At 33.4% G+C, this 14,030-nt stretch overlaps 1 protein-coding gene across 3 annotated transcripts in view; it reads right to left on the reverse strand.

Annotated features, from left to right (window-relative positions):
* Nucleotides 1–14,030, reverse strand: part of TC2N (tandem C2 domains, nuclear) — an 85,226-nt gene that overhangs the window by 27,400 nt on the left and 43,796 nt on the right. For all 3 annotated transcript variants that reach the window (XM_055361251.2, XM_004055584.5, XM_019010194.4), the window contains exons 2-3: nucleotides 5,585–5,707; nucleotides 4,057–4,290 (exon numbers count right to left, since the gene is read on the reverse strand). In XM_055361251.2, the coding sequence (XP_055217226.1) occupies nucleotides 4,057–4,290; nucleotides 5,585–5,651 (301 nt within the window). In that variant the 5' untranslated portion in view covers nucleotides 5,652–5,707. The remainder of the gene's footprint in view (nucleotides 1–4,056; nucleotides 4,291–5,584; nucleotides 5,708–14,030) is intronic.

Below are 14,030 nucleotides of genomic sequence, written 5' to 3' on the forward strand. Positions count from 1 at the left end.
GTATACAGCATAGTAACATATTGTATAGGTTTGTAGCCTAGGAGAAATATGGTATCCATATAGCCTAAGTGTTTAGTAGGCTACACCATCTAGGTTTGTGTAAGTGCCTCTACACTCTCCATGCAATTATAAGATAGCTTAACAACAACATTTCTCAGAACATATCGCCATTGTTAAATGATTCATGACTGTGCTTGCAACACAATTTTAGTCATTATTGATAGCAGTCTGCCCTATTCACTCAAAATCTTCTCTTTTCTCAACCCATCATTCACATGTGCATACATACATACACATATTTAACTTCTATAATTAGGTACCACCTTACTTTCTTGACTCTAATAAAAGTAATTTTCTCTTTAATATATAAAAATCAGATGGTTTTACCACTTCTTCAGTGAACCTATAATTTAGGAGTTAACCAATTTCTTCCTCATTCAACTCAAAAAGCAATGTTTTCCAGTTAGCACAATGTCAAGAACATAAGAAAAACTATCACATATTTCCAGGTGGATATTTCTTACCTTTTTTCTGATAATGAAAATAATAGAGTAAAAACTCAAAATTATTTAAGAATAGAAAATTCATTAAAAAATTATAGTATGTCCATATGAAGAAATACTATGTATTCATCAAAAAGCAACAAATATGAAATGTTCACAATATATTATGTGGATGAAACAACTTATAAGACTGTGTGGTTTAATCCCAATGTTGTTAACAAGTATGAAAAAAAAAGAGAAAGATCAATTGATTGGGTATTCTGTAAGCCAGAACTTTTTAAAACTATTTTTGAGAAACACTATTGATATGCGCAAAGTAAGATGACAGGCCAGGCACTAGGTTCATCTTTTCTTTTCTCTAAAAAATTTAAATTGGGCCAGGCATGGTAGCTCACGTCTGTAATCCCAGCAATTTGGGAGCCCAAGGTGGGTGGAATGCTTGAGAATAGGAGTTCAAGACCAGCCTGGCCAAGATGATGAAACCCCATCTCTATAAATACAAAAATTAGCTGGGTGTGGTGGTGTGCACCTGTAGTCCTAGTTACTCAGGAAGCTGAGGCATGAGAATTGTTTGAACACAGGAGATGGAGGCTGCAGTAAGCCAAAACCATGCCACTGCACTCCAGCCTGGGCAACAGAGTGAGACTCTGTCTCAAAAAAACAAATTTTAATTTAAAATTTAAAAAATCACTCCTACCAGACCCAACTCTCTTGTAGGTAACAATAAACTCTAGACCAAAACTAAAACAAAGCAAGAAAATAAAAAGCCTGAAGGCAATGAAGAGTAAAGAAAAGTAATACAGATCTGGACAGGAGTTGACTCTGGGGAAACAGGTAATGGCACAAAGTGAGTTATCTGTTTTTAATGACTTTTAGCCTGAGTACACATCAAAGTTGGCAACACACAGGGTATATAAAACCCCAATAGAAAACTCACAGTCTTTCTAGCCTGAAGAACCACAGGGTACAGTTCAAGAAAATCAGAGCTGCAGGAAAGTAAGGTGGGAATCCTGGAAAGGAGAGATTCCCAAATTCTGTAAATAAAGCCTTTTCAAATATCTGTCTCATCTCCGAACTACCACCCAAGAGCTGCCACCCAAGACAAAATTTGTAGTTTAAGTCCAACCAGTTTACTTGTCTGGTAGGAGGGAGGAAGAAAGAAAGGAAGGAATGGAAGGAAGGTGTGTTAGTCTGTTTGTGCCACTATAAAGGAATATCTGAGGATGGGTAATTTATAAAGAAAAGCAGTTTCATTTGCTTGCTGTTTTGCAGTGTGTACAGGAAGCATGGTGCCAGCATCTGCTTCTAATCAGGGACTCAGGAAGCTTACAATCATGGCAGAAGGCAAAAAGAGAACAGGCACATCACACGGCAACAGCAGGAGCAAGAGATGGGCAGGGGAGGCGCCAGGCTCTTTTAAACAACCAGATCTCACAGGAACTCAGAGCTAGAACTCACTTATCACCAAGGGGATGGTGCTAAGCCATACATGAGGGATCTGCCCCCATGATCCAAACACCTCCCACCAGGCCCCACCTCCAACATTGGGAATCACACGAATTTGGTGGGGCCAAACATCCAAACCATATCAGGAGGGAAAGGAGAAAGGGAAGGAGGAAGGGAGGGATGAAAGAAGAGAAGTAGGAAGGGAGGATGGGAGACAGGGAGGAAAGAAGGAACCTTTTCAGAAGAATGTAACTGAATCTAGAGTCTCCACAACATAACATTCAATATTTTTGATATTGATATCAAGAATACAACCCCAAATTACTCCATATACAAAGAAACAGGAAAATGTCATCTATTTTCAAGAAAAAAGACAATCCACAGAATCCAAACCTAGATGATCAAGATGCTGAAATCACCAGATAAAGATTTTAAAGGTTAAAAACATAAAAGAAAATAGGTTTGCAATACTGTAAAAATAACAAATTGCAGTAGAGGAAAACTATAACAAAGAACCAAATGTAAACTCTAGAACTAAAAAATGCAATGTCTAAAATAAAAAATTCATGAATAGGCTTAACAGCAGGCTAAAGATAACAGACGAGACAGTGAACTTGAAAAAAAGATCAATATTATTGAATCTAAAGAACAGAGAAAAAAAGATACTTGAAAAAAAAAAGTCTCAGAGACCCATAGAACAATATCAAAAGGTTCAACATAGGTATAATTGGAATCCCAGAAGAAGAAAAGAGAGGGGATAAGACAAAAAATATTTGGACAAATACTGTAGATCTTGATAGAGATTTGGATTACACTGACATATACTTTTGTCAATATTCAACAAATATACACTTAAAATTCAACAAATACACACAAAATTCTACAAATACTCACTTGGGCAGCTCATTGTGTGTAAAATTTATGCCAAAAGAAGAAAAGTGTAAAGAGATCATTGAACCCAGTAAATAATATATATGTTTAAGTGTTTGCAAGGAAATATATTGGTGTCTTCAATTTACTCTGAAATTCATTCCTCTCCAAAAAGTGGATTAATAATGGATAGAAGAATGGATAGGTAGACAGATATTTGCTAAAGCAAGTATAGTAAGTAATGTTAATGGCAGAATTTATGTGGTAGACATACAGGTCTTCACTATTAAGTTTTTTTTTTTTTCCTGTATGTTTGAAATTTTTCTAATAAAATTTTGAGGGTAAAAAAGCTATTGTGACTTACAGTGTTTCAACGGACTAACACAAATTGTTTTTTAAAAAAACAAGAAAAGAGCTACATGTTGTTTCATCTTCTCTCTAATAATTTGGCTTCTACATCAGCCAAATTCTGCCAATGGATCTACCTCATTCAAGTAACTATTTAGACTGGGAAGTATAGCCTGGTAGAAAAAAGAAGAGAAGGAAAAGTGACTATTAACCAAATATTAGAAATTAATAAATAAGAAACATGTTTTCTACGTTTACTAACTCCTTTACTTTTTCATTCTAGACATGTGACGGATAACTGAGGTATTCTAATTACAGTTATCCCTCAGTATATGTGGGGGATTGGTTCCAGCCCTCTATGATACCAACATCCATGGATGCTCAAGTCCCTTATATAAATGGTGTAGTATTTGCACATAACCTATGCACATCCTCCCATATGCTTTAAATCATCTCTTGATTACTTATAATACCTAACGCAATGTAAATGCTACTGAGATAGTTGTCATACTGTATCAGTTCAGGGGAAAAATGACAAGAAAAAAGTCTGCACATGTTCAGTACAGATGCAATCATTCTTTTTTTTTCTGAATATTTTTGATGTGCAGTTGGTTAAATCCACAGATGTGGAACCCACAGATATGGAGGGCCAATTACATATTATTTCTTGAAAAAAGGCCAATTCTACATATAAATTATCGTATTATGATCAGATTTCAAAATGGGACCTTTCAAAACTACTGTACATTAAGTTCTTCTACAGAAAGAGCAAAATATAAAAAGTAAAATAAAAAAATTTATATGAATTTTGTATTAAAAATATAAAAGTAAAATAATAGCACTTAAATGCTACATATCGATTTTTAAATACTGCTATTTTATTGTTTACCTTCAAGTTCTTCCAGATGTGAAGGAGTTTCTTGTGTCCTGGGTTGAATGTAAGATAACTTAAACTTGGGCACCACAAATGGTACTTCTTTGCCATCAGATGGTAATTTGGAAAGCAAATAATCCTCAGTACAGCCAACCTGAGGCTTTACAGAAACAGAAGTCAATGGAGGTACAGAGATAGTAGCATTTTGACTATTTGGGACTGTTGCTTTAAAATCTCTTTCCACAGAAACTGCACATAAAAGAAAAAAGAAAAGAAAAAAAGTCACAAATATGAATATAGGTTACATATAATAATCTAAACCTAGCATACTTTGATATTTATTTAACCATTTTAGAAGAAATTCCTGACACATAAACTACTCTTGGGTCTTACCAAACACTTCTGGAATCTACATTAATTTTGTCCAGACAATATTTGAGCAATTAATACACTACTGTTAAAGTGCATTAACTTATCATAATGGTAAAAGGAGCTTTAAATAGTCTTATTCCCAAAAGAATTCATAGATGGAAAACAATTTTATTTTGTAGTCAGTCATACAGTGCTTTCAAGTAAAAATCTAGTCATTTAAAACTACTGTCAACAAAAGCAATTCTTGTCTGTACTAATGGTTAACATTAGTCTTAATTACATAGAGCAACACTACAAGGAAGCTAAAGGTCTCCAAGTCTATAAAAATCACAACCAAATCACAAAATAAAATGCACTCTGACCCTAGATATACTTCATAATGGCAGCTACCCCAGTCGTAGCTTCTATGACCCATTTTATTCATTCTTTAGAATCATATGTGATTCCTAAGCTACATGATTTAAGATGGGAGGTAAGTTATTCTTTATATATATATAATGCTATCTGTAGACTGAAAGTACAAGTACTATTCTGTAGAAATTTATGAAATGTTTTAATGTAAAAAAGAAGGCTTCATACTCAAATATACTATGAAGCTCTGCTGTAGATTAGGAAATAAAAGTGCCAGAGAAGAGATAAGGAAGCCATGCAATAGAAAAAGAACTCTCCAGGGGTCCTTAATAAATGTGAGTCTTCATAGTTATGAGTCTCTTCCCCATTGGTCATTCATTCATTCAAGGCATTTTTAATGTTATACACATACTGTAGATTGTCTTTATTTAAATCAAAACATTGGTCAGAATATGTTGTCTCCCAAACATACTTCTCTTCCCTCCCTGTCTTTGCCTGTACTATTTCATCCACCTGTAATGCCCATGTCCAATTTTCAGTTTCTCTTCCTTCTTCCCACCCAGCTTGCTAAAATCCTATTCAGATTTCCATGGCAAATGCAATTTTCTTTATGGTAATATCTTACGTATCCCCTGGGTTGAATTAATCTCTCTCTCCCCTATGCTCCAGACTACTTGAAGTTATAGAATATTTACTTAGTGTGCCTTATGTTTCTGCCTCCCCCAAGAAGTTGGAAAACATGCCTAATTCTTTATATTACAAAATGCCACAAATGAAGAAGATGCTACATAAATGTTACTGAAGTCAAAATAAAACTCACAGTTGTGTTTTTCTGTTTCACCATAGAAACATCCTCCACAGCAACTCTTTATAAATTCTGTTGCCATTACATTCAATTTCCAATATCCAGCAAAAGACACAAACTTTCAATCTTAATATTAATCTGTTGGTAGAATAGAAAACAAGTTAACCTGCTTGTCATGCTTAATACCATTAGATATTACTAAATAAACCACATTATCTGTCTTTCTAAGACATAATGAGGATTCTGAAGCAAAAATACTTGAGGAAGATAGATTTTTGTAACCATATGAAATTCTGTATAACTTATTTGTAAGTTATTAAAATTATGTTTAAAAATTACTAAATGAACAATCTCAATGTTAAAATCTGGAAAAAAAAAGAAAAATTCCATTCTTAATTTTCTTTCACGAAAAATAAGATGGAAGATTGAGTGAAGAGATATAGAGTAACAAGAGGGGTGTGTTTGAGAGAGAGAGAGAGAGAAGGGACAGTGTGGAAAAAGAAGAGCAACATGGAAGAATCACAGAAAAACAAAGAAAAAAGAAAGAGGTAAACTAGGACATGTGCTGATAAAACAGCAAGAAACCTAAGACAAGAGCACATAGAATTAGGAAGAAATGTTTGGGAAGGGAGATGAAAAGGGAAAGGTCAAAAAAAAAAAAAAGTCGAGGGCAAACCTAGAAATAGAGAGTGGAGACTAGACAGCAGGAGAGACAGAGTGAGCTGAGGCACAGAGAGAGATAAGAAATAAAGAGGGGAAGAGTAGAATGAAGCGGAGAGAGAGGGAAGGAGAAATGAAGATGAGAGCAAGATGAGAGGTATAAAAGGGCAGACAAATCAAAGAAGAAAAAGAAGGATGGAGAAAGAGGTAAGAAAAGGAGAGGGGAAAACACAAAATGTAAAAGAAAAGAGATGAAAAGAAAAAACATTCAAAGAAACAGTGAAAGTTAGAAACTGAAAAAAGGAGGAAAGATGAGAAAAGGGGAAAAAGATTGAGATAGAGAAGCAGAGTGAATTTAGGAACATTGGTCAAAGAATACAAAATTAGTTCTGATAGGAGAAATAGGTTGAATAGCTCTATTGTACTCCATGTGAATATAGCTAATGAAGATCTGCAGTACTCTTGAGAGATGCTAAGGCTGGATGTTTACTGTTCTCTCCACAAAAATAACTACGTCAGGTAATGCAGATGTAAGCTAGATTTAATCATTTCACAATGTATAGGCACTTCAAAACATCACATTGTATACAATAAATACATACAATTTGTTCAATTTGAAAAGTAAAGAAAAAGCATATTTAAAAGAAAGTAAAGAGTGGTAAAGGAGACAGGGTTAGAGAGGTAGGAGAACACGGGGATAAATAAAAACAGACTAGGAGAAATGGAGATGAAATTAAAAAGCTGATAGAGAAAGAAACTAAGTATCTTAAAGGAAAGTTTATTCATTATTATACTCTAATAAATACACATATAGTATAACTAAAACAATTTTTCTCTTTCACCTGATCTATCCAAATCTATGTTCAAGCAAAAGTTAAAAGAAAACATGGCACTCCATAAAAAGTGTGAGAAAACATTCACTTCCTCCAGATCAATTATTCTGGTAATTCAAAGGCTCCATAATGGGCACCAATAAACAAATAAACTGCATACTTCATGAATTATTTTAATCTTTAGAGTTATACTAATAGAAAAGTATACCTTAAGCACTACATCACATACACACAAAAAGACACCACAAATAAGATATAGAGCAAATAAAGGAAGTCTATTTTACATTTACCAGGAAATTAAATTGTATAAGAACTTCATGTCCAATTTCCTATTGTCCTTGGTCTCAGTGCCTTTGTTCTAAACGCACTGTCTTCATTTATGCCTACTTAAACTCCATACGTTTTTCACAGGAGGTTTTAAACATATGCGAAGAAGTATAGCAAAACCCTAATCACTCAGATTAAAATAATCATCAACTCATGGCAAATCTTATTTCATCTCTGCCTCCCCATATACCCTGTCCTTTGGATTATTTTGAAATAAATTCTAATCATATAATTTCATCCATAAACACATAAATAATGATCTCCAAAAGATGTGGCAAAGGACTTAGGAGTTAACTTCAAGGGGCTCTCACTGGCTGAAGGTGAATCATTTCAAGTATTAATACAAACAGTATCCGTAATGAATGGTAACATATCAAATATTTCTAAAATGTTGCTCTTTTTAAACATAACCATAATAGTATTATCATGTGTAAAATAATTAATGTCATCAACTACTTGTTCACTGTTCAAATTTCCCCTATGGTCTCAATTTGTATAGTTGTTTTGTTGAAATTCAGATCAAATTTTAAATTGTTTCATCTTTTGTTATTAGAAGTAGCACCACAGTAGCTTTGTGCACACATATTTCTCAGATATTTCTCAGTATATATCTGTACAATAGATTCCTAGAGAGAAGACTATGCGGCCAAAAGGTGTATATATGTAATTTTGCTTGTATTGCCAAAATTCTCTCTGAAGCACACCATTTTGCATTCCCAATAGCAATATGTAAGAGTACCTTTTTCTGTTACCAACAAAATACACTGTCAAACTGATGCTTAATACCATGGACTTTTGCCAGTGTGATAGGAAAGAAATGATATACTGTGTTGTTTTAATTTACATCTCTCTTATTATAAGTGATGTTGAGCTTCTTGTCATGTAAGATTAATCTGTAATTGTTTATATGAATTCTATTCACTGTCTCCTGCCGACATTTTCATAAAGCTGTTGGTCTTTTTCTTCTTCAGTTTTTGAAGCTCTTTAGATATTTGAGAGATTAACACTTTGTCCATTATACAAGTGGCAAACATCCTTCTGGTTTGTCATTTGTCTTTTTACTTTGATTATGGTGTTTCTGCTATGCCAAAGTGTGTGTGTTATACAAATCATAAAATAATTTACCCATGTTTTCTTCCAGTACTTAGTACAGTATTATTTTCTATACTGACATCCTGTTACACAGTATGAGAAATGGATTCAAACTTACCTCTTCCCAATTCGCTATCTCATTAGCACAAACACCACATATTAAAAATTCCATATTTTCTCCACTTACAGGATGCTCCCTTTAGTACACATTAAATTTCCATATGCAATTGGGTTTATTGTGTATTTTCTATTCTCTTCAATTGTTCTGTCTATTCCTGTACCAATGGTATATCATTTTAATCTTAAATTCTTATATCATGTTATAACATGTAGCAAGACAAGTCATCTTTACCCCTCTTCACTTTCTGCATTTTCTTAGCTATTCTTGCTTGTCTGTTCTCGAAAATGAACTTTATAATGTGTCTAGCCCTAGGAGGAAAAATCTGATGGTACTTTCATCAGGATCATATTAAACTTCTAAATTATTTTTTTAAAACTGACATCTCTAAGAATATTGAGTCTTCCTACACAGAACATAGTATATCTTTATATTTGTTCAAGTTTATGCTTATGCCTTTAGGAGTTTTTAGAGTTCTCATAAAAATTCTGAAGATTTCTCATTAAGTGTATGCCTGTATAATTTGCTTGGCTATCATAAATGGTATCTTCTCTTCCATTACATCTTGTGACTATTTCCATTTTTAAAATGTATGCGTTTTCAAAGGCCCTGTTCAGCCCCAGCATATCAGAGTAAAATACTCTGTAACCACCCAAATCAAACGAATAGTCTCTCATCTCTAAATGTCTAGTGTCTTTAAAAAAAAAAAGTTTAACATTTGTCTTAACATTTTATGAGATATTGTTCTGTCTCCCCTGTTAGAACATAAACTGTTCAAAAACAATATTGTACTCACTTTCTGCTTAGCACTCAGCACACTACATGATGCTGGGAATATAATTGGAACTCAGCAAATACCTAGTTGATAGATAAGGAAACAAAGTACAACTATCTCCCATAAAAACTAAGAATATATTCATCAAACCACATCTCTGACCCCAACCAGTTAGCAAATACTTAACATTAACCATGACAGGAATGTGGTAGAATTGGTTAAAAATGACTGCTACTTCAGGGGGAAAAGTCCTCAACATCGATGGCCTTGAGTCATCCAAAATGAGTTGGGGAAGATGGAGGAAGGTAGTAGAAAGAGAGAAAAGTTTATATGAATGAAATGTGAAATCTGATTAAAATGAACACCCAGTAATACACTACAGGAAAGACAGTTAAAAAACACATGGATATTTTACTTTTGTACAAAATAGAGTAACAGAGACAGATTTATCCTACCACCTGAAAAGCAAATAAAATATGTGGAACAGCAATTTTCAAGACACTGGCTATCAGACAGCAAAGAACTGAGAAATAGGAACTAAATGAGTTAAGCCTTCCACCTTACTCCCTTGAGGGAGTTTCCAGGCCATGGGAACTTACCCAAGCAAAGCCTAGAAGATTTTCTGAAATGAAGAGACAAAGCTGAAAGTATGTGGAGAATAAGGCAGCGAGAGTTTGCGTAACAGACTACCGTAGAATAAAGAGGTACATACAGAGAACAATGGAGATCAGCAGAGGGTCCCACTCAAGTATTCAACAGAGTACGGATCAGCACACACACAAAAAAAGGAAGCTACACAAGACTGCGGGAAAAAAACACCAGAAAAATTTACAAAAACTATACATAACTGGTATTCACCAAGGTCAGGAGTGATGCTTGTCCCTACAAATCAAGACTGGAAAAGGGATCAAATTGTTTACACAAAACTTAACTGTGTCCCAAAGCAAATTTACAGAAATCCAAAAATATCCAGCATAGAGGGTAAAACTCACAATGTCTGGTATCCAATTAAAAAAAGTACCAGGTATACAAGGAAGCAAAAAAATATATAGAACCCATAATGAAGAGGAAAAAAAAATCAATCAATTAGAAACAACCTAAAATTGAGACAAGGCAGTTGAGGACATTAAAACAGTTATAGCTGGACTGAATATGTTCAAAAGGTTAAGTAGAGATGTGGACGATATTAAAAAGACCCAAATCCAATTTCTAGAGATGAAAACTATAATGTCTGAGATGGAAAATATACTGGATGGGATTAATACCAGATTGGATATTGCAAAAGAAAATATTAATGAACCTGAAGGCATAGTAAGATAAACTAACTAAAATGAGACACAGAGAAAAGACTAACATCAAAATGATAAAAAGCATCTGTGACTCATGGGACAATTTCAAGTGACCCAAAATACACGTATTTGGAGTCCACAAAGAAGACTGGGGATAGGGGGGAGGGCATATTTGAAGAAATAATAGCCAAAATTTTCCAAACTTGATAACTACAAACCACAGATCTAAGAACCTCCGCGAACACTAAGGTCAGGAAACATGAAGAAAACTACACCAATGCACACCATGCCATAATAACATCATTCAAAAACAGTGATGAGAAAATCTTAAAAGCACCCAGAGAAAAAAGACATGTTATGTACATCAAAGCAAAGATTAAGAATAGCAGCATATAGTTGAGCATGGTGGTGTGTGCTTGTAATCCCAGCTACTCAGGAGGCTGAGGCATAAGAATCACTTGAATCTGGGAGGCAGAGGTTGCAATAAGCTGAGATCATGCCACTGCACTCCAGCCTGGGTGACAGAGAGAGACTCTGTCTCAAAAAATCATAATTAATTAAAAAGGATAGTAGCATAGCTCTCAATGGAAACAAAACAAAAACAGTAGAGCAAGATCTTTAATGTACTGAAAGAAAAAAACCCATCAACCTAGAATTTGACACTCAGAGAAAATCTTTCAAAAATGTAGGTGACATAAAGACTTCTTCAGACATACAAAAGTTGAAAGAACATATTACCAACAGAGCTACACCACAAGAAGTGTTAAATGATGTCCTTCAGGCCAAAGGATAATATCTGATAGAAATATGAATCTACACAAAGGAATAAAGTGCACAAGTATAAATACATGATTTATTATTATTTGGATTTCTTTACAAGTTTATTAAAGCTTAGACAAAAAAATTATACTGAGACAAAAGGTTTGCAACATATGTAAAACTAAAATGTATTACATCAATAGCACAAAGGCCGGGGGAGAAATAAAAGTAAAAAAGTAAATAATCATAGTATATGTGATGTGGTGTCATATCATTTGAGGACTGACTGTAGAAAGTTAAAGATATATACTATAAACCCTAACGCAACCACTAAAATAAGAAAACAGAGTTACAGCTTATAAGCCAACAAAGGAGATAAAATGGAATAATTTTAAAATACTCAATTAATAAAAGAAAGCAGAAAAAGAAAGGGGGAACAAAGAACAGATAGGATGAGTAGAAAACAAATAGCAAGATGATAGATTTGAACTTAATTATATCAAGAATCACAAGTGTGAATACTTTAAAATATGCCAATTAAAAGGCAGAAATTGCCAGACTGGATAAAGAAGTATGATCCAAGTATATGCTGCCTACAAGAAACATTTTAAATACAAATAAGTTAAAAATAAAAGGATGGATACCCCTTGAGAACATACACCCAAAATCCTCAACGAAATACTGGCAAGCCAAATCCAGAAACGTATAAAAGATTTATGTATCATAGCCAAGCAAGATTTATCCCAGGATTGCAAGATTAGTTTAACATCTGATAATCAATTCATGTAATGCATCATATTAACAGAATAAAGGACAAAAACTATAGGGTAATCTCAATAGATACAAAAATTTGACAAAATCCAATATTCGTGATAAAAATACTGAGAATAGAAGAGAATCTTTCAACATAATAAACAGCATCTATGAAAAAATCTATAGTTAACATCACAGGAACTGCTGAAAGATTGAAAGTCTCCCTCTAAAGCCAGGAAAAAAAAAAAAGATTTCTACTCTCTCTACCTTTATTCAACACTATATTTGAGATTCTAGCTAAGGCAATTAGGCTAAAAATATTTTGTAAAAGGCATTCATCTTGGAAATCAAGAAGTAAAACACTCTTCATTCACAGACAACAAGATCTTGTAAATAAAAAAAAAAAATCTAAGAAATTCACTAACAAACTTACCAGAAGTTCACTAAGGTTGCAAGATATAAGAGAAATATACAAAAGTTAATTGCATTTCTATATACTAACCATGAACACTCCAAAAATGAAATTAAGAAAACAATTCCATTCATAATAACATTTTTAAAAACTTAAAATACGAATACTTTAAGAAATGAAGTACAAGACTTATACACTGCAAACCACAAGACATTACTGAAAGATATTAAAGAAGAGCTCAATACTTGTGAAGATATCCCATGTTCATGGATTGGAAGATGTAATATCATTAAAATGGTAATATTATTAATATTGCTAAGGTGGCAATACTCCCCAAATTGATCTACAGATTCAACACAATCTCTACCAAAATCCCTTCCAGCTTTTTTACAGAAATTGACAAGCTGATCCTAAAACTCATATGGGAACGTAAAGGGTGCAGAATAGCCAAAACAATCTTGGGAAAAAAAAAAAGAACAAAGTGGAAAGACTAACTTCAAAATTTACTACAAAACTAGTCATCAGGACAATATAATATTAGTATAAGGACAGACAAATAAATCAATAAAATTAAATTCGGAGCCCAGAAATACACCCTTACATTTATAGTCAATTGATGTTTAACAAAGGTGCCAAGAAATTTTAAAGGGAAAGAAATAGTGTTTTCAACAAATGGTGCTAGGACACTGAATATCAATATTTATATCCACATTATATCCACATGCCCTTCCCACCAAAAAAAAAAATTGGATCCCTGCCTCCCACCATATACAAAAACTAACTCAAAACTGATTACGCACCTATATGTAAGAGTTAAAATTTCAAAACTCTTAGAAGAAAACATAGGAGTAAATCTTTGTAAACTTGGGTTAGGCAGTAATTTCTTAGACACAACACCAAAAGCACACATGATCAAAGAAAAATTTGATGTACTAGATTTAATTGAAATTAAAAACTTTGTGCTTTAAAAGACACCATTAACAAAGTGAAAAGACCACTCGGAGACTGAGAGAAGATATTTGCATATCACACATCCAATAAAATATGGATTATATCCAGCATATATAAAAAACTATTACAACTTAATAATAAAAAGAAAAATAACCCAATTAAAAAATAGGCAAAAGATTTGAAAAGACACTTCTCCAAAAAAATCTACAAGTGGCCAAAAAGCACATGAAAACACGCTCAACACCGTTAGTGATTAGGAAAATGCAAATTAAAACTATAAAAAGACAACAATACACATTGATTAAAAAGGATAAAATTACAAAGATTGACCATTCCAAATATTTATGATATGTGACAAGTAGTACTCTCCTATTCTACTGGTGGGACTGTAAAATGGCATGACCACTTTAGAAAACAGTTTGACAAGTTTCTAAAGTCGAACATATACCTGCTACATGATCCAGACATGCCATTACTACATATTTACTTAAG

The sequence above is a fragment of the Gorilla gorilla genome, chromosome 15 (genome assembly GCF_029281585.2).
Source record: "Gorilla gorilla gorilla isolate KB3781 chromosome 15, NHGRI_mGorGor1-v2.1_pri, whole genome shotgun sequence".
Taxonomy (NCBI): Eukaryota; Metazoa; Chordata; class Mammalia; order Primates; family Hominidae; genus Gorilla; species Gorilla gorilla.